The sequence below is a fragment of the Schistocerca cancellata genome, chromosome 3 (genome assembly GCF_023864275.1).
Source record: "Schistocerca cancellata isolate TAMUIC-IGC-003103 chromosome 3, iqSchCanc2.1, whole genome shotgun sequence".
Lineage (NCBI taxonomy): Eukaryota > Metazoa > Arthropoda > Insecta > Orthoptera > Acrididae > Schistocerca > Schistocerca cancellata.
The window spans coordinates 791,566,756-791,594,214 of NC_064628.1; the positions used below are offsets into that span (position 1 = coordinate 791,566,756).

The 27,459-nt window shown below is 44.9% G+C and overlaps 1 protein-coding gene across 1 annotated transcript in view; it reads left to right on the forward strand.

Moving 5' to 3' along the window:
* LOC126176568 (dynein beta chain, ciliary) overlaps positions 1-27,459 on the forward strand; it is a 790,269-nt gene that overhangs the window by 25,948 nt on the left and 736,862 nt on the right. The window contains exons 2-3 of the mRNA XM_049923728.1: positions 7,407-7,579; positions 16,808-17,002. Of these exons, the coding sequence (XP_049779685.1) occupies positions 7,407-7,579; positions 16,808-17,002 (368 nt within the window). The remainder of the gene's footprint in view (positions 1-7,406; positions 7,580-16,807; positions 17,003-27,459) is intronic.

The window sequence follows — 27,459 nt, forward strand, 5'->3', positions numbered from 1 at the left end:
GGTTACCCTTGACGCTGCATCACAGACAGGAGCGCCTGCGATGGTGTACTCAACGACGAACCAGGATGCACGAATGGCAAAACGTCATTTTTCGGATGAATCCAGGTTCTGTTTACAGCATCATGATGGTCGCATCCGCGTTTGACGACGCCGCGGTGAACGCACATTGGAAGCGTGTATTCGTCATCGCCATACTGGCGTATCACCCTGCGTGATGGTATGGGGTGCCATTGGTTACACGTCTCGGTCACCTCTTGTTCGCATTGACGGCACTTTGAACAGTGGACGTTACATTTCAGATGTGTTACGACCCGTGGCTCTACCATTCATTCGATCCGTGTGAAACCCTACATTTCAGCAGCATGTACAGGCCTTTCTGGATACAGAAAATGTTCGACTGCTGCCCTGGCCAGCACGCTCTCCAGATCTCCACCAATTGAAAACGTCTTGTCAATGGTGGCCGAACAACTGGCTCGTCACAATACGCCAGTCACTATTCTTGATGAACTGTGGTATCGTGTTGAAGCTGCATGGGCAGCTGTACCAGTACACGCCATCCAAGCTCTGTTTGACACAATGCCCAGGCGTATCAAGGCCGTTATTGCGGCCAGAGGTGGTTGTTCTGGGTACCGATTTCTCAGGATCTATGCACCCAAATTGCGTGAAAATGTAATCACATGTCAGTTCTAGTATAATATATTTGTGCAATGAATACCCGTTTATCATCTGCATTTCTTCTTGGTGTAGCAATTTTAATGGCCAGTAGTGTACATTACACTTTGAAATTGGTTATGTTTGATTTTACTGTTCTTGATGAACTACACGAAGTAATGTGACTTTAGCTTATAAAAAATGTTGCATGTCAGAAATTTAGGAAAATACACAGACGCTATTTTTCTTACACACTTTGTGGATTCATAGTTAACATCAAACATCAATTTTCTAATGTCAGGTCCGACAAAGACGCCTTCTTTTAGTTAACTACGGAATGGAGTGGAAACATAAGAAAATACTTCTGTTGGCATAGATTTTAAATCATCTGGTGGTTCAGGAACCGGGAAATCGACACCATACCCTACTGGCCGGATGGCGGAGGGAAGGTTAGGGTAGCTTATTACCTTCTTGTTTTTAGAATTTTGACCAGTAATATCAACACTGCAAAAGTAGCAATCATCGTAATGATTTCTTAGCTCCTTCCATATCATAGGAACAGCAAATATAAAGGCTTTTTGGACCATTTTCTCAGATCTTCAACGTACGCGTAACAGACCTTATGTAGCGCCCAAGATTTATCTTGATCACCAAGTTTAGATCCAAAGTATGACAGATAAACCTTTTTCACAAAGTCTGTCATGTTTCTTTGGTGTTTTTTAATCACAAATTCACCACAAATATAACAAAAACTGTGCTTGTTAGTTTTGACGTGGTATCACTGTTCACCAAGGTACCTTTAAAGGACTCTTTATCTCTTGTTGGCTAACATTTTGATAGGAACATACCCTGCATAGACCATAGGCGTCCTTAAGACCTTAGTGCATAGGGCGCGCTGTGTATCCGATAAAGATAATTTGCTAGAAGAGCTCACATACGTCAAGAGCATTTTTAAATCGAATGGATTTTCTCCGCAACAAATTTGTAGGGCATTCAATGCAAAACCTAGAATGCAGGCATGTGATGGGGAAGGAGATAGTAATCCCTTCAGATATAGTGCGTTTTTGCCCTATGTGGATGCTCTTTCCTCGAAGATAGGCCGTATTCTTGAGAAACACTGTGTTAAGGTGATCTACCGGTCCCCAAGAAGACTGCAGTTTTACTCGGCTCTGTGAAGGACGATTTACAGATTTGTAAAGCGGGTGTGTATCAGATTCCTTGAGGAAATTGTGAGAAGTCGTACATAGGTCAAACAACACGCGCCGTACATGAGATATGTGTGGGGCATCGAAGATACACATGGTTATTACAGCCAGACAAGTCAGCTGTGGCCGAACATTGCATTGATACAGGGCATTCCATGAATTACAGTGATGTGAAGATTTTAACATCCACCTCTTCCTTTTGGGAATCTGTCTTCAAGGAAGCTATAGAGATTAGATTAGCTAATAATTTAATAAATAGAGATAATGGTTTTAATTTGGACAAAGCATGGAATCCGGCTCTTGGGGTAATAAAACTGCAGAGAAATCGTCATGGCGTCACCGCCGCTGATCGTACATCAGTAAGCGAATCGAATGTCTGTAGGCCTACGCCACAGGCGGCGCATGTGTAAGCATATTTCTTTGCCACGGATCAGCATCTGTGACCCGTATGCGCAGTACCGCCGCGGTGGAGCATTTGAGGCCGCGCTTGGCATCTTGTTGTCAGTCTTGTGACTCACTCTGAGGATGGCCGGACGATACGCGGCCGAAATGTCAGTGGAGGAAATTTTATTTGCGCAGCTGCATGCCCGAAATTTAATGGACATATAAAATATATCCTGAGTAATAGTTCCCAGCTATTATTTCAGGGTATGTTTAGAATACATTACCATTAGTAACTTTTCTACTCACTCTCGTCCGACGTTTATAAATTTTTGAACGTGGACACCAGTTTCTTTATCCCAAAGTCGAGTACGTCTTCCATAGGCTCTTTTCAACATTTTTACCACCGCTATTCGAATCTTATCGTTGTCGTCGGCAAATGCCTTTCAACCCAGCCATCGCACGTCTTAATTAGCTTCCTATCCGAGATTCTCTTTATGTCATAATTCAGTATGTTTATTTATTTGCATATTTAGCTTGACCAGATTAGGGCCTTAAGGCCCTCTCTTACATCTGAACAGGAACAACACATACAGATATGTTAGCAAAACATTTATGAAAATTATAACAGAGATGATAATAAGCATAATAATAATAATAATAATAATAATAATAATAATAATAATAAATTGAGGATAAATGGAAATAATAACAGTAATAATAAAACAGAGTGCATTAAAATAATGTAGACTAGTTTAGAACAACTTAAATAATGTGTAGTACTGCCAGAAAAAGAAAGGATGAAGAACAAGAAAACTGGAATGACAGCAATAGTGGCTGTCAGGAGAGGACTTGATTTAAGCAAAGCGGAGAGAAGGGAAAAGTTGTAGGGGGAGGGGGGATTGAAGAGTGTGGGCTGCAGACCAGTATGTGGGAGAGATAGCTACAGCGAGAGAAGGTGAGCCATTAGCTGCTTTTTGAATACTGGAAGTGATTTAATTTCTCTGATATTTTGCGGAAGATTGTTCCAAAGTCGGGTTCCGGACACAGAAAATGATTTAGAAAACATGACGGTGTTGTGTGGTGGTACTGGTATGATCTTACTTTGTTGAGAACGAGCATTTCTGCTGTGCTGTTCAGATAGTAATGTAATGGCTGAGGATAAGTAAGAGGGAGTCTGATCTTTGAGAGGACGATGGAGTAAACAAAGTATGGTAGTCCCTACGTTTATCAGCACGTAGCCACGATAATTGTGTATAGGCTGGAGTGATATGATCGTAATAACGAACGTCACAAATATATGGGACGCAAGCATTCATCGCCAGTTCAAGCCTGCGAGAATTTTCGTACGAAAGTCCTTGAAGTATAGCATCGCCATAATCGAGAATAGGGAGTGTTACAGATTCTACGAGCTTCGAGATTCTACGAGTATTGTGAGTCGTATCTCTGTAACTCGTCGGGATTGAGAAACATCTACGGCCACTGAATTTCGTTCGTGACTTCTAGTCAGCAGTTTCGATATTCCATATGCACCATCAAGCTCGCTTGCGATTTCCAATAACCTAATCCGTCTATATGAATCAGTGTGTTATCGTGGAATTCGTGGTTATATCCCTGTCGGGATGTTTTCTTCACTATTTGAACAATTTGAGAAGTGAGCACAGAAAGTCTTTCACTCTTTCTTTCATCAGGAATGTCGCGTTTTCGTCCTTTGGAAGTATCTAAACGACAACTTCACAATAAACAGAATCGAGTTTTCCATAAAATACAGCGTCTGTTACCCAGCCAAGTATAATAAACGAGACATTTCGAGAGATTTACCTGAAATGCTCCTCCATGATACTGACAAGAGGGAGATTGAGTTAATAATTAAATCACTAAAGACCAAGAACTCTCATGGATATGACAGGGTATGTAGCAGAATACTGAAGTATTGTTCTGTGTATGTTAGCCCAGTACTTAGCCATATCTGTAACTTTTCCTTTAGGCGTGATCGGTTTCCTGACCGATTAATGTACTAGGTAGTGAAGCCACTTTATAAAAAGGGAGACAGGGATAATGTTGACAATTATAGACCTATTTCTATGCCATCGGTGTTTGCTAAAGTTATCGAGAGGATTGTATATACAAGGTTACTGGAGCATTTAAATTCACATAATTTGTTGTCAAATGTTCAGTTTGGTTTTAGAAATGGTTTAACAACTGAAAATGCTATATTCTCTTTTCTCTGTGAGGTTTTGGACGGATTAAATAAAAGGTTGCGAATGCTAGGTGTTTTCTTTGATTTAACGAAGGCTTTTGACTGTGTTGACCACAAAATATTACTGCAGAAGTTTGACCATTATGGAGTAAGGGGAGTAGCTTACAATTGGTTCGCCTCTTACTTTAAGAACAGAAAGCAGAAGGTAATTCTCCGCAATATTGAGAGTGGTGGTGATGTTCAGTCCAAATGGGGCTCTGTTAAGTGGGGCGTTCCCCAAGGGTCGGTGTTGAGGCCACTGCTGTTTCTTATTTATATAAATGATATGCCTTCTAGTATTACAAGTGATTCAAAAATATTGCTGTTTGCTGATGACACCAGCTTGGTAGTGGAGGATCTTGTAAGTAATATTGAAACAGTATCAAATAATGTAGTTCATGAAATAAGTTCGTGGCTTGTGGAAAATAATTTGATGCTAAAACACAGTAAGACTCAATTTTTACAGTTTCTAACTCACAATTCAACAAGAACCGATATTTTGATCAGACAGAATGGGCATATTATAAGCGAGACGGAACAGTTCAAATTCCTAGGCGTTCGGATAGATAGTTAGCTGTTGTGGAAAGCCGATGTTCAGGATCTTGTTCAGAAACTAAATGCTGTTTTATTTACCATTAGAACAGTATCCGAAATAAGTGACAGTTCAACACGAAAAGTAGTCTACTGCGCATATTTTCAGAAGCTTATGTCATATAGTATTATTTTTTTTGGGGTGATTCTTCTGGTTCAAAAACGGTATTTTTGGCTCAAAAACGGGCTGTTCGAGCTATGTGTGGTGTAAGTTCGAGGACCTCTTGTCGACCACTATTCAATAGTTGGGAATTCTGACATTGCCCTCACAGCGTATATTTTCTTTAATGTCGTTTGTTGTTAACAATATTAGCTTATTCCCAAGAGTTAGCAGCTTTCACTCAGTTAATACTAGGCAGAAATCAAATCTGCATGTGGAATGCACTTCCTTGCAGAAAGGAGTGCAGTATTCTGCTGCATCCATTTTCAGTAAGCTACCACAAGAACTCAAAAATCTTAGCAGTAGCCCAAACACTTTTAAGTCTAAACTGAAGAGTTTCCTCATAGCTCACTTCTATTCTGTCGAGGAGCTCCTGGAAGAGCTGAAAAATTAAGCAAATTCCAGTGTTACATTGTTGATTTTCTTTATTTAAACTTACGAATTGTCGCCCGAATATGTTACTTATATTTCATTTTATCTGATTCTACTATCGTGTTATAATTTCATGTATTGACTCGTTCCATGACCATGGAGACTTCTCCTTAATTTGGTCCCACGGAGCAATAAATAAATAAATATACACTCCTGGAAATGGAAAAAAGAACACATTGACACCGGTGTGTCAGACCCACCATACTTGCTCCGGACACTGCGAGAGGGCTGTACAAGCAATGATCACACGCACGGCACAGCGGACACACCAGGAACCGCGGTGTTGGCCGTCGAATGGCGCTAGCTGCGCAGCATTTGTGCACCGCCGCCGTCAGTGTCAGCCAGTTTGCCGTGGCATACGGAGCTCCATCGCAGTCTTTAACACTGGTAGCATGCCGCGACAGCGTGGACGTGAACCGTATGTGCAGTTGACGGACTTTGAGCGAGGGCGTATAGTGGGCATGCGGGAGGCCGGGTGGACGTACCGCCGAATTGCTCAACACGTGGGGCGTGAGGTCTCCACAGTACATCGATGTTGTCGCCAGTGGTCGGCGGAAGGTGCACGTGCCCGTCGACCTGGGACCGGACCGCAGCGACGCACGGATGCACACCAAGACCGTAGGATCCTACGCAGTGCCGTAGGGGACCGCACCGCCACTTCCCAGCAAATTAGGGACACTGTTGCTCCTGGGGTATCGGCGAGGACCATTCGCAACCGTCTCCATGAAGCTGGGCTACGGTCCCGCACACCGTTAGGCCGTCTTCCGCTCACGCCCCAACATCGTGCAGCCCGCCTCCAGTGGTGTCGCGACAGGCGTGAATGGAGGGACGAATGGAGACGTGTCGTCTTCAGCGATGAGAGTTGCTTCTGCCTTGGTGCCAATGATGGTCGTATGCGTGTTTGGCGCCGTGCAGGTGAGCGCCACAACCAGTACTGCATACGACCGAGGCACACAGGGCCAACACCCGGCTTCATGGTGTGGGGAGCGATCTCCTACACTGGCGGTACACCACTGGTGATCGTCGAGGGGACACTGAATAGTGCACGGTACATTCAAACCGTCATCGAACCCATCGTTCTACCATTCCTTGACCGGCAAGAGAACTTGCTGTTCCAACAGGACAATGCACGTCCGCATGTATCCCGTGCCACCCAACGTGCTCTAGAAGGTGTAAGTCAACTACCCTGGCCAGCAAGATCTCCTGATCTGTCCCCCATTGAGCATGTTTGGGACTGGATGAAGCGTCGTCTCACGCGGTCTGCACGTCCAGCACGAACGCTGGTCCAACTGAGGCGCCAGGTGGAAATGGCATGGCAAGCCGTTCCACAGGACTACATCCAGCATCTCTACGATCGTCTCCATGGGAGAATAGCAGCCTGCATTGCTGCGAAAGGTGGATATACACTGTACTAGTGCCGACATTGTGCATGCTCTGTTGCCTGTGTCTATGTGCCTGTGGTTCTGTCAGTGTGATCATGTGGTGTATTTGACCCCAGGAATGTGTCAATAAAGTTTCCCCTTCCTGGGACAATGAATTCACGGTGTTCTTATTTCAATTTCCAGGAGTGTATAAATAGATGCTGCCATTTTGACGTCAAATTTCTAACACCTGGAGAATTGAGGAAGTTTTGCAAGTATTAGATATAATGACATTGTTGCCAGCTATAAAAAGAAGCGACTTAACCATGGATATTCATTTACTGGGCTCGCCTATTTAATTTATAAACGCTGTCTTTTACCTGCAGGTAAATTGTCGGACGCAATGGCGTCGGAAGGCGGGCCTGACCCGCGGGTGGAGTTCCTGGGCAGCTACGTGCAGAAGACCCTCAAACTGAAGCCGGAGAAGTGGGGGCGCGTCATGGCCACCGAGGAGTTCCGCCAGATCGTCATGGACTTCCTCAACAAGCCGGAGCCAATGGTGAGTGAGCAAAACACATTGACCCTCCAGAAAGCACAGCTGCGCCCAGATGCAATGCTCCATCTTACAGTAGTCTTGAGATATCACTCAGGAGGTTTCTTCGGTTTGTCACCTGTAGAACACACCGAGGGAGGTGGCGCAGTGGTTAGCACATTAGACTTGCATTCGGGAGGACGACGGTTCAATCCTGCGTCCGGCCATCATGATTTCGGTTTTCCGTGATTTCCCTAAATCGCTCCAGGCAAATGCCGGGATGATTCCTTTGAAAGGGCACGACCGACTTCCTTCCCCATCCTCCGCTAACCCGCTGAGACCGATGACCTCGCTGTCTGGTCTCTTCTCCCAAACAACCCAACCCAACCAGTAGAACACGCTGCTGTAGCGGTGTGAATTCGTTTCGACTGTATGTTCTTCTGCTTTCTACGCCATCTTTGGAATTTCACCATCGTAGATCTTATTTTCTAGGGGCCGCCAATGAAGACGACGATGCAAGTGACTGAAGAAATTGTTCTTGTAGAACTGATTTTCCATCTAATTTTGCTTTCAGAATTAATTTTTTGGCCTGCTTACATTCATTTTGTTTCTTTTGGAAATGGTAAGGTTCTTCTATAACTGCCGAAAAACATCATGTATTCTATAAATGCGAAGACGCTTCGGCTGACGTAGATAGGACGACCTATTACAAAATTATCTTAAATACCAGTCTGTGAGAATTATTTACTTACAGAAGTTGAAACGCCCACTTAGAAAACTAATGAATTACTGTGCTGATAAACCTCTTACATTATTTTATTTTCAAACAGCTGAGCAGAACTGAACGAACTCAGACATTTCGCTCTTTACCTATTCTGATCAACACTAAACTGACACACAATATTTTTAGCGCAACGCAATCTGACTTTCAATAATCCCTACAAAAGAATGGCCCTGACTAACATTAACCTATACCTTTCACAAACCACTTACCTCACAAAAATCTTCGTTACTCGAACTACTGCAATACAGCGAGCGCCACTACTGCCAGCTAAATAAAAGATTCAAACTACTGAAGGCACTAACTACTGATAGGCATAGCAAATGAAAGATTTTGATAGAGAACAAACAATGTATTTACCTTAATAGTGTTCAAAAGTCATAATATATATAGCAGTTCATGACATCCAGTCTTACAAATTTACTGTCTCTGATGGACACACGTCCAGATCATCCGCTCTCAAAACTCCGCCATTTCTCTCCCCACATCCACTACTGCTGGCAGCACACCTCCAACTGCGCAACGCTACGCGCTGTTAACAGCCAATTGCCCAACACTACAATAGCATAAACTCCAACAATGCAAACCAACCACAGCCTTCATACAGCACAGTCAGTGATTTTCATATAGAGCGCTACGTGGCGTTAGCAACATAAAAACCTAAACAGCCTACTTTCAATGTGTGCACCTTCGACTATACTTTTCTGCAACTACCTTGTTTCAGTATCAAACTGCTATCACTATCTGAATCCTACACGTAGCAGTCGTTTTGATTGTGTTTATCTTTTTCAAAATCTATCACACACAGATATTAGTTAAATGCGAGTGCCCTGTACTCTTAACTCAGTTACTGCTGCAAGACGTCTCCATCAACGATTCATTACAGCAGAGAGACGCATACCTCTCAACTATAATAAGACAGAATAATATTTATCTGAACTGGGCAAACACTAACTGCAGTATGATATCCGCAGGTGCTCATAGGCACCTTCTGTAAACGAGTAAATACCTCAGGGTATTATTCGCATTACAAGCGGGTGATATCAGCACGATAAAGAAATTGCGGTTGACACCAGGATTCCTGCTGAACAAACTCCACCTGAAACATAATTCATTCAACAATAATGAAGAACTAGCACACTTTAAATACTGTACTACCAGAAATATATAGACCGAACTGCTGATCTATTTGCGCATGACCAGATTTCTGTGTCGATGTCGAAATTAAAACTTGGGAGTGGGTTAGAGCCAGATGGCATCCGTCATGAATGAAGTTCCTTAGAGACTTCTAGTACAGGTAACCCCATAATTTACTACGTTTATTACTAAGGCTGTACGTCTTCGAAGGGTACCCCAGTTGTGACTATAAACAATTCTAGTAACAGCATTCGACAAGCTGCAAACCCTATAAGCCTATTTGTCCCACGAACGCCATGATAAAAGATCAGAAAGGTCTCTCGTGCAACTATTCGCAACTATGGACTTAGCAAGCGACATGTTGTGTTCAGGAAAAGACATAAGCTTCGTGCAGTCGGCAAGTGTCAGAAAATATATGATACACTCATTACGAGACACGTCTCTGGCGTTCTGCGAAGCTTGTGCCAGCGTCCGGGTTCAACGACCCTTCTGTGACAGGGACAGAGTAACCGTGCAGAGGGGTGTACTTTAACACTCACTGGTACCTACATTCGCAGTTTTGGTATCCATTGACATCATCACCAGGGATCTATGTGCAAGCTATCTGCTTACAAAACACTTGTGTAGCCCATCCTGGAATTTTGTTCAAGTGTGCGGGACCCATTCCAAACAAGACTAGTAAGTACGAGAGAATCCCCAAAGTAAGGTCTTCTATTTTTTTTACAAGTACATACACCTGCTTATTTCTACAATGGTTTGTCGGTGTATTTTTGTAGACGCTGTGGCAGTTTTTGTATACCCATGTCATACCAGCTCGCCACCATGCTGTTCAGAAAGTTATGAACCTCTTCTTTCACCTCGTCGTCGGAGCTGAATCGCTTTCCGTCCAAGTGTTCTTTTAACCTATGGAACAGGTGATAGTCACTGGGCACCAAGTCAGGACTATGGGGTGGGTGGGTGATTATGTTCCACTGAAACTGTTGCAAGAGAGCAACGGTTTGCCGAGCGATGTGTTGTCATGGAGAATGTGTACGCCCTTGCTGAGCATTCCTCTTCTCCGGTTCTAGATTGCCCGTGTGAGTTTTTTCAGAGTCTCACAGTACCTGTCAGCGTTAATTGTGGTCCGAGTGGGCGTAAAGTCGACCAGCAATACCCGTTTCCGATCCCAAAAAACGGTTGTCATGACTTTAGCGGCAGTCTGTGTTTGTTTGAATTTCCGCGGCTTTGGCGAAGAACGCCACTGGCACTGCTTGGTCTCAGGTGTAAAGTGGTATGCCCAGGTTTCGTCACCCGTGACAATTCAGTCCAGAAAGTTGTCCTGTTCGGCTGCAAGGCGGTGAAGAAACGCGCGGGAAGCATGAACTCGTTGCCGCATGTGGTCCTCAGTCAGCATGTGTGGCACCAATCTTGCGCACACCTCCCGTTAGTTCAATGTATCCGTTAAAATTCTGTGAGCGGTGCTTCGGGAAACCTCAGGAACCAACGTGCAGAGATCATCCAGGGTGATCCGCCGATCTTCACGCATGCTTTGCTCAACCTGTAACACTGTCTTCTCAGAAAGTGACGGTCTCCTGCTCCTTTGTTCGTCCTGAATTTCGGTCCGACCCACTGCAAACTCTCTACATCACTTACGAACATTTTTGACATCCATGCACGACTCACCATACACTTCCGGCAATTCGCGATGGATTTCAATTGGCGCAGTGCCCTTTGCGTTCAAAAACCGAATAGCTGCGTGCAATTCGCTCTTGGCGGTAATCCAACGGGAGCTCCATTCTCAACGGCTGCCAAGCCAAGACTGAGCGCCTGAGCGCGGCCTGTGCATGTTTACACACAGCGCGTGAAGCACTCTTCATAACAGTGTGACCAACTGCCACACACACAGAGTTATGTACTTATAAAAAAATAGACGTTACTTTTGGAATTACCCTCGTAATATAGAACGCATGCGAAGAAGGGTTGCTCCAATTGCTACAGGTTTGTTTGATTCAAGGGACAACGTCACGGAAATGCCGAACAACCTAATTGACAGACACTTGAAGAGAGACGTCAGTTAACTGGTGAAAACCTGCTTCTACATGACTATGCTGCAATTCATACTTATGAGCCTGGCAGAAGGTTCATCGAGCCATTTCTCTACCGTTCCACTCTCGATTAGCGCGCGGGATAAACGAACACTGAAATCTTTACGTTCGAGATCTAATTTCTCTTATTTTACTACGATGGTCAGTCATTTCTCCCTATGCAGGTCGGCGTTAACAAAATATTCTGGCATTCAGAGGAGAAAGTTGGCGATTGAAATTTCGTCAAAAGATCTCGCCGCAATGAAAAACGCCTTTGTTTTAATGACTGCCATCCTAATTCGCGTATCATGTCTGTCGCACTCTCTACTCTATTCCGCGTCAATAGAAAGCGCTTCTTTCAATGTTTTCGATGCCCTCCGTCAATCCTATCGGTACGGATCCCGTACCGCGCTGCAGTAGTCCTGAAGAGGACGGACAAGCGTAGTGTAGGCAATCTCTGTAGCTAACATATCTAAATGTTCTGCCAATAAAACAGAATTTTTGCTTCGGCTTCCCACAACATTCTCTATGTGATCGTTCCAGTCTATGTTGTTCATAATTGGTTCAAAAAATGGTTCAAATGGCTCGGAGCACTATGGGACTTAACTGCTGAGGTCATCATTCCCCTAGAACTTAGAACTACTTAAACCTAACTAACCTAAGGACATCACACACATCCATGCCCGACGCAGGATTCGAACCTGCGACCGTAGCGGTCGCGCGGTTCCAGACTGTAGCGCCTAGAACCGCTTGGCCACACCGGCCGGCTGTTCGTAATTATAACACTAGATGTTTAGTTGATTCGACAGCCTTTCGATTAGCGTGATTTATCGTGTAACCGAAATTTAGCGGAATTACTTTGGTACTCCAGTGGAGGAATTCACATGTTTCATTATTTACGGTAAATTACTTTCCGCACCATGCGGATCTCTTATCCAAATCATTTTTCAATTGGTTTTAATCTTTCAGTGACTTTACTCGATGGTAAATGAAATCATCATCTGAAAACAATCTAAGAGGCCCCCTAGATTGTTCCCTAAACTGTATATATAATTAGGAAAAGCAGGGGGCCTGTAACACTTCCTTGGGGGATGCCAGGTATCACTTCTGTTTCACTCGATGACTTTCCGTCAATTACTTCGAACTGTGACCTTTCTGAAAGGAAATTATGAATCCAGTCGCACAGCTGAAGTGACAGGCAAGCAATTTGACTAGAAGCCGCTTGTGATGAAAGGTGTCAAAAGCCTTGTGGACATACAGCAATGTGAAATCAGCTTGACATCCCATGGCGATAGCGATTACTGTGTGTGAATAAAGAGTTAGTTGTGTTTCACAAGAACGATATTTTCTGGAACAGTGGTTATCATCCGTCAATAAATCGTTTTCTTCGAGATAACTGATAATGTTCCAACCCAGTATAAGTTCCAAAATCCTACAACAAATTGACGTCAGTGATAGCGGTCGGTAATTCAGCGTATTACTCCGATTTACTTTCTTAGGCATTGTGTGAGTTGTGAAATTTTTCCAGTCTGCAAGCACGGATCTTCCATTAAGCGAGCGATATTGCTGAGTGTATCAGCGTACTCACAAAGGAACCCAAATGGTATATATTCTGAACCGGAAAACTGGGCTTTTTAAGAGATTTGAGTTGATTCGCTACACACAGGATATCTACTTCTAAGTTACTCATGTTGGTAGCTGGCCCTCATTCAAATTCTGGAATATTTGCTTTGTCTTCTTTGGCGTAGTAATTTCGGAAGACTGTGTTCAGTAACTTCGTTTTACTGGCACTGTCATCAGCAATATTATCATTGCTATCGCACAGTGAAGGTACTGAGTATGTCCTGCCGTTAGAGCGCTTTACATACGACTAGCATCTCTTTGAACTTTCTGCCAGATTTCAAGACAGAGTTTCGTTGTGAAAAATATTAATATCATCTCGTCTTGAGGTGTGCACTACGTTTCCAGCTTCTGTAAAGCGTCGCCAAACTTGGAGAGTTTGGGTTATTTTAAATTTGGCGCGTTTTTTTCATTTCTTCTGCAACAGAATTCTGACCTGTTTCGTGTACCATGGTGGATTAATTTCCATTCGTATTCATTTCTTTGGTATAAATCACTCAATTTTTGTTGAAACTGTTTCTTAGAATTTGAGCCACATCTTATCTAAACTTACGTAGTTAGTCGGGAAGGAGTGGAGATTGTCTCTTAGGAAGGCGTTAAGTGAAGTCTTTCTGATTTTTTAAATAGACGTTTTCTGCGTTGTTTTTGGCGGTTTTAAATGTTACGATATTCAGTCTCGCTAAAACGACGTTGTGGTCACTGATGCGTGTATCTGTCATGATGTTCCCTATTTGCTCAGGATTATTTATCGCTAAGAGATCGAGTGTGTTTGCGCAACCATTTGGACTTGGAGTGGGCTCATGATCTAGTTATGCAGGATAATTTTCCGAAAAAGCATTTGTATGATCTCGGGCGACGTTTGATACCAAACACCGATTTTAAACATGTATTTTCGCCAATATACCGAGGGCAGATTGAAGTCACTACCAAATACAATTGCATAAACAGGTACCGTCATACAAAGTATTAAGAAGCAGTACTGAGAAATGTAAGAATATACCGTAGTCTCCTATTTATTACCCACAAAAGTACCGTGAGGACATGATTAGCCTAAATACAGCCTCCAAGACGCGTGTAAGCATTCTTACGTCATTCCTTACACGAAAGTGACGGGAAGAAACCCTAACATGTTGTATGGTGGAAATACCCCCTTCCATCTACTCCACAGTGGTCTGCACAATATGGCTGTGGGTGTATACTTCGGGGCTCCTTCTGTAGGAAATCGTTCTCATGTCATCACTGAACTACACTCCTGGAAATGGAAAAAAGAACACATTGACACCGGTGTGTCAGACCCACCATACTTGCTCCGGACACTGCGAGAGGGCTGTACAAGCAATGATCACACGCACGCCACAGCGGACACACCAGGAACCGCGGTGTTGGCCGTCGAATGGCGCTAGCTGCGCAGCATTTGTGCACCGCCGCCGTCAGTGTCAGCCAGTTTGCCGTGGCATACGGAGCTCCATCGCAGTCTTTAACACTGGTAGCATGCCGCGACAGCGTGGACGTGAACCGTATGTGCAGTTGACGGACTTTGAGCGAGGTCGTATAGTGGGCATGCGAGAGGCCGGGTGGACGTACCGCCGAATTGCTCAACACGTGGGGCGTGAGGTCTCCACAGTACATCGATGTTGTCGCCGCCAGTGGTCGGCGGAAGGTGCACGTGCCCGTCGACCTGGGACCGGACCGCAGCGACGCACGGATGCACGCCAAGACCGTAGGATCCTACGCAGTGCCGCAGGGGACCGCACCGCCACTTCCCAGCAAATTAGGGACACTGTTGCTCCTGGGGTATCGGCGAGGACCATTCGCAACCGTCTCCATGAAGCTGGGCTACGGTCCCGCACACCGTTAGGCCGTCTTCCGCTCACGCCCCAACATCGTGCAGCCCGCCTCCAGTGGTGTCGCGACAGGCGTGAATGGAGGGACGAATGGAGACGTGTCGTCTTCAGCGATGAGAGTCCCTTCTGCCTTGGTGCCAATGATGGACGTATGCGTGTTTGGCGCCGTGCAGGTGAGCGCCACAATCAGGACTGCATACGACCGAGGCACACAGGGCCAACACCCGGCATCATGGTGTGGGGAGCGATCTACTACACTGGCCGTACACCACTGGTGATCGTCGAGGGGACACTGAATAGTGCACGGTACATCCAAACCGTCATCGAACCCATCGTTCTACCATTCCTAGACCGGCAAGGGAACTTGCTGTTCCAACAGGACAATGCACGTCCGCATGTATCCCGTGCCACCCAACGTGCTCTAGAAGGTGTAAGTCAACTACCCTGGCCAGCAAGATCTCCGGATCTGTCCCCCATTGAGCATGTTTGGGACTGGATGAAGCGTCGTCTCACGCGGTCTGCACGTCCAGCACGAACGCTGGTCCAACTGAGGCGCCAGGTGGAAATGGCATGGCAAGCCGTTCCACAGGACTACATCCAGCATCTCTACGATCGTCTCCATGGGAGAATAGCAGCCTGCATTGCTGCGAAAGGTGGATATACACTGTACTAGTACCGATATTGTGCATGCTCTGTTGCCTGTGTCTATGTGCCTGTGGTTCTGTCAGTGTGATCATGTGATGTATCTGACCCCAGGAATGTGTCAATAAAGTTTCCCCTTCCTGGGACAATGAATTCACGGTGTTCTTATTTCAATTTCCAGGAGTGTATTTATGACCGCACTGTATGCGCACAAAATAACTTGACCTATATCTGCGTAGACGGAACATCAGGGGAAGAGGCAACGGTGGTGGTGTAGACAACACATTGTGAACGGCTACTAAGCCGTGGGGAAGTGCATTTCACTAGCTGAAGCCTATGTGCAATTGCGTATCTTGCGTAACTCATAAGCTACAGATAGTGAGTTTGTAAACGAATGTATTAGAAGGTTATGTCGGTACGACCAATAATTCGAGAAATATAAACGTCCAAACGACAATAACTTCTTACTACAGTACACAAAAAGAAATAATCACATTAACAAAGAATAAAAAAAAACAAGTTTGACCTCACACTAGCAGAAGGAAATCTCATAAAAAAAGCTAAATGATATAGTATAGTAGGCAATGTTGCTTACTACAATATTGACAGTATAAATAAAGAACATTTGTCATGGGGAAATTGTGTATGAGTCCCCTGACAATCTGTTCATCAATATAAACTAAATATAATTTTTATTACTTTTTTGTCATTCTTCCACATCTTCACTGAAGTAGTGGAGCCTTTGAAAATACTTGTAACTATGTCTTCCAACACCTTTATTATCTTTAGTATGTAAGAGGAATAGCTAGTGGCTCATGCAACCCTCTCAGGCACACTTTTTAATGAAATTTTAGCTTCCCCGTTTCCCTCTCTCTCCATAAATGTAATGGCATAGCATATAATACCACACGCATAATCATGAACTTCCCACGCACATACGGCGTGTGAAGGCTGCGATGCCCTGGTATGTAGCAGAGCGATAGCAACGAGAAAGTTGGAAGTGTGCTCGTCGCCAAGCAAAATTCAACTCAAGTGGCCGCCCTTCGGAACAAAGGGTTCAATTCGTCTAGGTGATGCGATACTTCGCACGGCCTTAGCCTCCGGCCATAGCTCAGTTTTCACTTCGGTTTGCCCGGCAGAGCTGACTTCAAGTTGTCACGTGTTGCAGATGCTGCTGGTGATGCAGAACAACGCGGCGCAGCTGTCGGTGGCGTCCGCATTCCCACTGAGCCTGAAGAACAAGTCGGCGTACTTCGTGAAGAGGGCGCGTACGCCGGTGCCGCGAGAGGACATCAACAGCTTCCTCATCCTGGGGGACCTCGCAGCCAGGCCCATAGAGCAGCTCGCCGCGCTGGTAGACGAGGTGAGCTCCTCACACGTTCACAGTGTCACGTCTCTCTGCTTGTCGTTACACTCGCCTTCAGGCGGAATGTGTAGACCATAAAGCGGAAACCCACCTTGTTTAAGTCACTAGTCTGTCAACTGGTCTGACGCTGTCTTTCGCCATCTAGTGCAGATCTTTTCTTGTCTACATTATTCTTCTTTCTAGACAGTATAATTTCTTCAATTGTTCCACTGCTATGTCTTTTGCTGTTCTGATTTTAAGCAACTCATTCTCCTTTCAACGACACTTCGTCTTTCGTTTCTTTCAGCTTTAAGCTGTATTATATACCAACTAAGCTCTCCATTCCTTCCAACGTGTCTTCCAAGAGCTCTTTACATTCTACCGGAAGGCTGTGTCGTTCGTGAACCTTACCAGTGATGCCTGACGTACCAGCTCGTGTAATCACAGTTCGACACTTCCACGTACTCAATCAGATCAAAAGAATCCGGACACTTCTATATAAAGCGGAGTTAACACACTAGATGTCACAAGAGACGAACCCACCACCATACAACAGTCGGGGACGATTGCATTACCAGTAGAAAAGCAGTTAAGTGTAACAGCAGAGTGGATCACCAGGTTGGTCAGGAGCGCTCACTGACTTCGAACGTTGATTGGTCATTGAATGTTACCTGATAAATAAATGTACACTCCTGGAAATTGAAATAAGAACACCGTGAATTCATTGTCCCAGGAAGGGGAAACTTTATTGACACATTCCTGGGGTCAGATACATCACATGATCACACTGACAGAACCACAGGCACATAGACACAGGCAACAGAGCATGCACAATGTCGGCACTAGTACAGTGTATATCCACCTTTCGCAGCAATGCAGGCTGCTATTCTCCCATGGAGACGACCGTAGAGATGCTGGATGTAGTCCTGTGGAACGGCTTGCCATGCCATTTCCACCTGGCGCCTCAGTTGGACCAGCGTTCGTGCTGGACGTGCAGACCGCGTGAGACGACGCTTCATCCAGTCCCAAACATGCTCAGTGGGGGACAGATCCGGAGATCTTGCTGGCCAGGGTAGTTGACTTACACCTTCTAGAGCACGTTGGGTGGCACGGGATACATGCGGACGTGCATTGTCCTGTTGGAACAGCAAGTTCCCTTGCCGGTCTAGGAATAGTAGAACGATGGGTTCGATGACGGTTTGGATGTACCGTGCACTATTCAGTGTCCCCTCGACGATCACCAGTGGTGTACGGCCAGTGTAGGAGATCGCTCCCCACACCATGATGCCGGGTGTTGGCCCTGTGTGCCTCGGTCGTATGCAGTCCTGATTGTGGCGCTCACCTGCACGGCGCCAAACACGCATACGACCATCACTGGCACCAAGGCAGAAGCGACTCTCATCGCTGAAGACGACACGTCTCCATTCGTCCCTCCATTCACGCCTGTCGCGACACCACTGGAGGCGGGCTGCACGATGTTGGGGCGTGAGCGGAAGACGGCCTAACGGTGTGCGGGACCGTAGCCCAGCTTCATGGAGACGGTTGCGAATGGTCCTCGCCGATACCCCAGGAGCAACAGTGTCCCTAATTTGCTGGGAAGTGGCGGTGCGGTCCCCTACGGCACTGCGTAGGATCCTACGGTCTTGGCGTGCATCCGTGCGTCGCTGCGGCCCGGTCCCAGGTCGACGGGCACGTGCACCTTCCGCCGACCACTGGCGACAACATCGATGTACTGTGGAGACCTCACGCCCCACGTGTTGAGCAATTCGGCGGTACGTCCACCCGGCCTCCCGCATGCCCACTATACGCCCTCGCTCAAAGTCCGTCAACTGCACATACGGTTCACGTCCACGCTGTCGCGGCATGCTACCAGTGTTAAAGACTGCGATGGAGCTCCGTATGCCACGGAAAACTGGCTGACACTGACGGCGGCGGTGCACAAATGCTGCGCAGCTAGCGCCATTCGACGGCCAACACCGCGGTTCCTGGTGTGTCCGCTGTGCCGTGCGTGTGATCATTGCTTGTACAGCCCTCTCGCAGTGTCCGGAGCAAGTATGGTGGGTCTGACACACCGGTGTCAATGTGTTCTGTTTTCCATTTCCAGGAGTGTATTAGGAATATTTCAGCCCTTTTAAAGCTGCCGAAGTCGACTGTTGGTGATGTCATTGTGAAGTGAAAACACAAAGGAACAAACACGGCTGGACTAAGACCGGGGAGACGTCATATACTGACGGACACTGGGAAATGCCCAAGCGTCGGGCACTGCGGAAGCTGGGTGTGAAAATTCACACGGAATCAGCGGAAGGAACTAGTCGTGAACTCCGGAGTATTACCAGTTGTCCAGCTATCACAATGACTGTGCGTAGGAAGTGAAAAGGAATGGGTACTTTGTTTGAGTAGCTCGTCATAAGCTGCACGTTTCTACAGTCAGTGCTAAGTGACACTTGAGGTGACATAGGTAGCGACTGGAAACGAGTGATTTGGAATGATGGATCACGCTCTACCCTGTGGCAGTCCGATAGAAGGATTTGAGTATTGCTTGCCGTTGTGCTTAGTGTCAACAGTGAAGTAAAGAGGAGGTGGTTTTACGGTATGAGGGTGATTTTTGTGGTTCGGACCTCGTTCTCTTATTGCTCATAAGAGAACGCTAAGTGCGGAAATAGATGAACATATTTCACAGCATTGTGTACTGCGTACAGTAGAGGAACAGTCTGGAGACAGCGACTGCATCAGCATGACAAAGCGCCCTGTCATGAAGCAGCGTCTGCGAGCGAGTAGTTTGCGTACAATAACATTCCGAAAATGGACTGACCTACCCAGAGTCACGATGTGAACTCAAAGGAACATCTTTGGGATGCGTTAGAACGTCGACCTTGTTCCAGACCACTGCGTCCAAATTCACAGCCGTCTCCGATTTGGGCTTTTGAAGAAGAGTCAGCTCCCATTCCTCCACAGACATTGAGACTCTTCATTGAAAGTGTCCCGAGCAGAGTTCAAGTCCACATTACGTTAAAGAGCGAACACACTCCACATTAATGTGTCCCAGATACTTTTGATTAAGTGCTGTATTTAAAGCCATACTCCTGTTTCGCAGTCTGCCCATCTATTTCAATTTTAATATTTTTATTGTTCAAATGTGTGTGAAATCTTATGGGACTTATCTGCTAAGGTCATCAGTCCCCTAAGCTTACACACTACTTAAACTAAATTATCCTACGGACAAACACACACACCCATGCCCGAGGAAGGACTCGAACCTCAGCCGGGACCAGCCGCACAGTCCATGACTGCAGCGCCTTAGACCGCTCGGCTAATGCAGCGCAATATTTTTTTATTGGCACAGTCAAGATATCATGTTGCTGTGTGTAACACTTAAGGTTTATAATTTGAAACTGGACGTAATGTGGTACATCAGAAGCCAAAAACAAGAACGATCTGCAGATAAGTCGACATCAGTTTTGTGTCGTGATAAGTGTTTGAACCTACTTGGTACGGTCCAGTAAGTTGGATAGTACGCTCCCCCCTTCTCCAACTCAGTAATCAATGGTGCCCCACTAAACAGACCATCCGTTACGCAGAGTACGCCTATTTTCCGATCTTTCATTTCATGTCTTCGTTGTAGGTCAGCAACACGACTGATATCGACTTGAGTGTGCTTTAGTTTTCGCTTAATGTTTTATTTGTCTTAAGTTACATTACTCATTTGCAATAATATATTGTATCAAAATAAATACGTAAATCTCCAAAAACTTTTTTTCTCGTTCTTTAGTTGGATGAAGTTCTCCGGCACTCCTACATTTGTTTCACGAACTTCTCAGATGAATACAGAAACAGTTGACCCCCTAAACGAGAGAGATGCGGCAGGAAACTGCGCCAAGCAGCAGGAAGTTAGAATACGGTCTACAGTTTTCTTGCTGCAGATGTAACTTCTCTAAGATGAGTATCGGCATACTGGATTTTTAACTCGCCCTTCTTCGGAAAGGAAGCTGAAGGGACCTTCTGACATCCAGAACGTAAAAAAGTATTCTTTCTGATCATTAACTGCCAAGTCTATAAGAAGTACATTGTTTCGTACATGCATACCTTAAGACCAATCCCTTTTCGTACCCATTTTCTCTTCTTCTTGACATTTTTTCGCCGTTTCCACTTCTTTTTTAAGATGAACTTCACTGGAAGATGTATTGCTTTATTCGCCTTCGCTCTCCTATACTGCCTCCTCCACAGCACTGGACCTCTGAGCATCAACTAAAGCGTGTAGAGATAAACACTCGCCCATTTGCCCTTTAATTTTTGTTTTAAATCATCAGAGTCCGACTGGTTTGATGATTTTCTCACCTTTTTCCATCTAATGTTAATTGTTCATCTCTAAATAAATATTACACTGAACATCTTCTGTAATTTACATCTACATCTGCATCTATATTTACAAATATACTCCGTAACGCCCAGAACACTGCATTGCGGAGGGTACATTGTACCAATATTATCGATTTTCTTTCCTATTCGATTCGTGTAGTCAGCGAGCGAAGAATGTACCTCCACGCTGCAATACATCTCATCTTTCTCTCTCGATGCCTATACGAGATATACGATGGTGGCAGCATAATGATTGTGCAGTCTTCTTCGGGTTCAAGTTCTCTAAATTTACGAAACAGGTTTCTTATAAAAATTCTATATTTAAGTTCCCCGATGCATTTTTGCTAGACTTTCGTATGGTATACACCTGGGCTTGCCAAGAATTAGGCTTGCGAGCCGTACCCAGGCACAAGAGCCATAGCGTTCAGTCTGGCAGCACATTTCCCCCACCACCTGGGCACGATGTGTGAGGGCGGCGAGGGAGAAGAGGATAAAACTGTGAACGCGCCGAATTTAAATGGCAATGGAATCACACTGCTTACGACTTGGCTTTATACTTTATAATTTTTGACAACAGACATCACATACAAAACAAATTTTCGGTATTATTTAATTATTTTTGGAGCGCTGAGGACATATAATTTTTATCTAGTACAAACTGTTGGAATAAGGACAGACGCAGACAATATCTCAGATTTTCGCACACAGGTTGTCACGTAATCGTGACTTATTTAGTTTCGTAATCGAAAACACATCATTCACACACATATATGTTGATCGAAACGTCGCAGCATTGTTACAACCTCATTACGGAGACGTGGAAGCTCTACCTGACGGAAACAACGTAGACAAGCTGGACAGTTTTAACGTAATAGGATTTGTCCTTAAAACGGAGATTACATTGCAGATCAATCAGTTACATCTGCACATGCACAGGGGCACTTTCAGCTGAAACGGCAAACGGTCTCGAATACAACTCGAAAAAGATGTGAGACTGGCAGTGTCTTCAGAATCTTTAGAAAACTATCCTTGTAATTCTTTCAATGCCACAATGAATTCTTCAAACCTCGAGTTGTCTTTAACGCCAGTGATCTCAGGGAATTGAAGTGGGTTTGAGAGAATATATCCATTCTACAATGTGATTTTCTCTTTAAATGCATCCCCATCTAATCAGATTAAGTTGTTTCTCACCTTGCAATGCCTTACTATGGCAGTGTGCAGTCAAGTTAACTTAAAATGAAAAGTCTGCGATCCATTGCAGATGTTCTAATTTCGTTCCTGCGCTCTTTTCCCCTTCATCAATTCAACAACAGCAGGCGAAAAATCGCGCCAGGCATGCCCCTTAACCTAACAAATGCACTTTGTTGTAACATATAAATTCTCCAAATTGTTCGTTCAATTCCATCAAAAACTATTGCAACTGACGGAGGAATAATGCGTGCGACTTCAGAATTTTGTATTCCTACCACCAATTTCTTCATGGGCTCCGTCCTTAGCACGATGCTCTTCTTGATGTGCAGAACAATGAAACCCGTTTGTCGATTGTCGTAATTTTTTGCTCTTTATTGTGAAATGAATCTTAATATTCTTTCTGTATGATATTGTAATGTCGTTTCATGGCACATTTGGAGTGCCTGTCGATTATGCGCCAGCATTATAGATACTGAGAATTCTCATCGCTCATTTCTCACATTATCATTCATTTTTAAAGGCTTGTGACTATAGATCCCTAGAGCGCCTCTATTTATGCAAACAGCCACTGGACCTGTGAACGTCCTTCATACCACGAACCAAACAGCGAAGGGTGAACAGCGTAGACACCACGATGCTGCAGAACTGAAGAGATTTGTGAAAACCGAAACATGCCACATTGCAATACTGAATGCAATGTCGCGCTGCACCGGATAATTCCGAGAAGAATTGGGTATAGCCGAGACAGGCTGGAAATCGGCCAGCACGCGGCCCGCACATCTGGAACGTTACGATCTTAGTAGCACGCTCTGAATTTGTTTGATGTCCGCTGTCATGGCTACCTGATAATGATTCCAAACGGTGGAACAGCACTCTAGAAGTGGTCGCACTAGCGTCTCGTGTGCGATTTCGTTTACAGACGCAAGGCACTTTTCTAGAACACTTCCAATCGTCATTTCTGACACTGTTTTTCGTGATCGTCACATGTCATATCGTTTCTTAATATTACCCCTAAAATACTTACACGATCTGGTGTACTCGAAATTTTCACCACTGATCTTGTAATCAGATACCGCGTGGTTCTTGCTCTTTCTTACGGGCGTTGCCTTAGATTTATTCACATTTAACCTTTTGAGTCCTAGTAATAAGAAAACAAATATAATTTTTAAAATGTTTCAAAAAATAAACATTTGTTATCATATTAAGCAATAAATCAAGAAGAGATTAGCAAAAAGGAAGCAATTAATTATTTTAGGGAGGTGGTTTCACTTCAGGACCACTGAGACATACAGTTTTCAATCACTCATCGTTTTGTGTGATATATTTGAACGCAAATTCGTATTTTTCGTAGACATCTCAAAAATTCCATGAACATGTAATGCCTAAAGTAAATTATGGTCCCAAATAACAACCAAAAAATGGGAACAAACATTTAGTAAATTTTATTTCAAAAGCCGGCCGCTCGAATCCTGCCTCGGGCATGGATGTGTGTTAGGTTAGTTAGGTTTAAGTAGTTCTAAGTCTAGGTGACTAATGGCCTCAGATGTTATGTCCCATAGTGCTTCGAGCCATTTGAAGCATTTTGTTTGAAATTTCAAAACTACATACTGCCCCAGTTTTTGTATTTCGAAACAACTCAAAAAAGCAGTAATATAATCTCAAATTTACGTTGCAATAGCTTTAGATGTACTTACTTTCACTGTCAATGATCTCCGTATGGTCGCTATAAAAAAAAAAAACAGCATGTCGGAAACCGCTACAATCAAGTACCACAATGTCAGCGTCGAATGTTGCTTTGAACGTTGTGACTGCTACAATGCACTACATTCACAGAAATCCTGTACCTCAGTGTACCACTAGATTTCTCTATCTTGCAACAACATCAATGGTTTCATGCTAAAGGCACTGGTGCTTCAAAAAAAAAAAAAAAAGAAGAAATTGATAAAATGGTGGTCTGAAGCAGAAACCTCTGTTTCTCAGATGGTTAGAGAGAGTTGGTATTCACTGCACCAAGTGGAAATTTTCCCCAAGTCTCTCTGGAGTTCCTTACAGTCGTCCAACGAGAATGCTTCCCTCTAGACAACTACAGAGTCAGTCATCAGTCTAATAGTCCTGCTGATATTGTCCGACCAATTTTGTACGTTTATTGACGACATTAGAGGTCTTTTCACGTTTCCTTTCGTTTCTGTGGAACAGTCAACGTCCAGTATAGCGTAGTGGATTCTACTAGTCACGTATTCCTCACGCCAGTCACATAGTTGCGAAGATGCCCCGTATGCCCATATCTTGGTTAGTCGTACAGTGTCGAATGCCTCGCTGAAATCTACGAATGACGGAAACATCGTGTTCATCTGTATGTACTGTTTGCAGATGTCATGTACGAATGAGAAAGCTGTGTTTCACACGAATGGTTTTTTTTAATGTGTACTGACACTTTAAGAGAAACTTGCTTATCTCCAGGAACGTAATAATACACACATCAAAAAAAAGTTTTCATCACCCCGGATCTCAGAACTCCTGAAGATAGACGTTGACTGTGGATATTGTACCACGATACAGTCCCTTTGACTGTTCGGAGATGTCACTAAACCCGCCCAAAGATGTAAACAACCATGCATAAGTAGCACCTATTAGACGGAGGGGGTCCGACAGCCGATCGGTTCCAGTCATTCCACCAGGAAGGAGGTACACGGCTCGTGTTGTCTGTAGTTCAACCATGCCTAGACGGTCAATACCACGGTTGAGTCGCGTCCGCATTCTTACTTTGTGCCAGGAAGGACTCCCAACAAGGGAAGTGTCCAGGCGTCTCGGAGTGAACCAAAGCGACGTTGTTCGGACATGGAAGAGATAGAGAGTGTGGTGTGCGTACCGTAAAACCTTCGGTAAACACGCCATCAGATTGTTTCACTTGTCGCTCTAACGAAGTAGGCGAGTGTCAGCAATATGTCTCATGGTCTTATCGTGGCGTGTTTATCTTCTGCCGTTAGGTCAGACGATAGAAATGCCACTTGCACGCTTAGAGTAGCAGATTGACGGTGACCAACTTAAACAGAACTTGATTAATTTTCACACACATTTATTAAAATAATAAAAAGCATAGAAATAACTTAACTTGGCTCTGGGTGCTATTTACAATTGACAATCTGAAGTTTCTTTGGTCTTGGTACGTTAATCTTATTCTCACATATCTCTGATACTTGACAAAGTGTCTATACATTTCTCTTCATGGCTATGTACAGGAATATGATAATCTTATTAGGCGCAGACTGAAACTGGACTGCAGACTAATGCAGACTAACTAATCGGAGGTCTGTACACTCGTTATAATACTTCGCACGTTTAGGTATCACTGCGCGAGTGTGATCCGCGAGGAGAAAAGGTTCTACGTCAGCAGCACTCATTGGCTGCGTTACATATTAATACGCGGATCAGCGGAAGCAGAATTTGGTCCGTCCTTATGACAGCACCATTTCGTAGTGCGGAGACGGACGAGCGCTGCGCCTGCGCTGTTGTGCTTAGCGGGGCGCGCTCTAGTGGGAAAGTTGTGTACGCGCTGACTACGCGGAACTATGTACACAACAGAGAGAGACAGAAAATGTCGATGACATGCCTCGCTCAGGCCGTCCAAGGGCTACTACTGCAGTGGATGACCGTTACCTACGGATTATGGCTCGGAGGAACCCTGACAGCAACGCCACCATGTTGAATAATGCTTTTCGTGCTGCTACAGGACGTAGTGTTATGAATCAAACTGTGCGCAATAGGCTGCAAGATGCGCAACTTCACTGCCGACGTCGATGGTGAGGTCCATCTTTGCAACCAAGACACCGTGCAGCGCAGTACAGATGAGCCCAACAACATGCCGAATGTACCGCTGAAGATTGGCATCATGTTCTCTTCACCGGTGAGTGTCGCATATGCCTTCAACCAGATAATCGTTGGGGATGCGTCTGGAGGCAATCCGGTCAGGTTGAACGCCTTAAACACAGCGTCCAGCGAGTGCAGCAAGGTGGAGGTTCCCTGCGGTTTTCGGGTGTTATTATGTGGGGCGGCCCAAGACTTCCGGCATAAGAAGTCAGCCTCATTCTGCCAACGGCCTTGTCAAAGAGGGCGGAGGAGCGGATAGAGGTTCAGGGCACTCTCTTGTCCTAGGGGTGGGAAATTGCCCCTAAAGGCGGAAGAATCAGCAATGATCAACGACATGAGGATGCAGAAGGCAATGGAAACCACTGCATTAAAGACACGTAACGTGTATCCACAGGACATGCGCCCTGTAATTGAAGAAGTGTCATGATGACCTCTCCATTGGCAAAATATTCCGGAATAGTCCCCCATTCCGATCTCCGGGAGGGGACTGCCAAGGGGGAGGTTACCATGAGAAAAATATTGAATAATCAACGAAAGGATAACGTTCTACGAGTCGGGGCGTGGAATGTCAGAAGCTTGAACGTGGTAGGGAAACTAGAAAATCTGAAAAGGGAAATGCAAAGGCTCAATCTAGATATAGTAGGGATCAGTGAAGTGAAGTGGAAGGAAGACAAGGATTTCTGGTCAGATGAGTATCGGGTAATAACAACAACAGCAGAAAATGGTATAACAGGTGTAGGATTCGTTATGAATAAGAAGGTAGGGCAGAGGGGTGTTACTGTGAACAGTTCAGTGATCGGGTGGTTCTAATCAGAATCGACAGCAGACCAACACCGACAACGATAGTTCAGGTATACATGCCGACGTCGCAAGCTGAAGATGAACAGATAGAAAAAGTGTATGAGGATATTGAAAGGGTAATGCAGTATGTAAAGGGGGACGAATAGTCATGGGCGACTGGAATGCAGTTGTAGGGGAAGGAGTAGAAGAAAAGGTTACAGGAGAATATGGGCTTGAGACAAGGAATGAAAGAGGAGAAAGACTAATTGAGTTCTGTAACA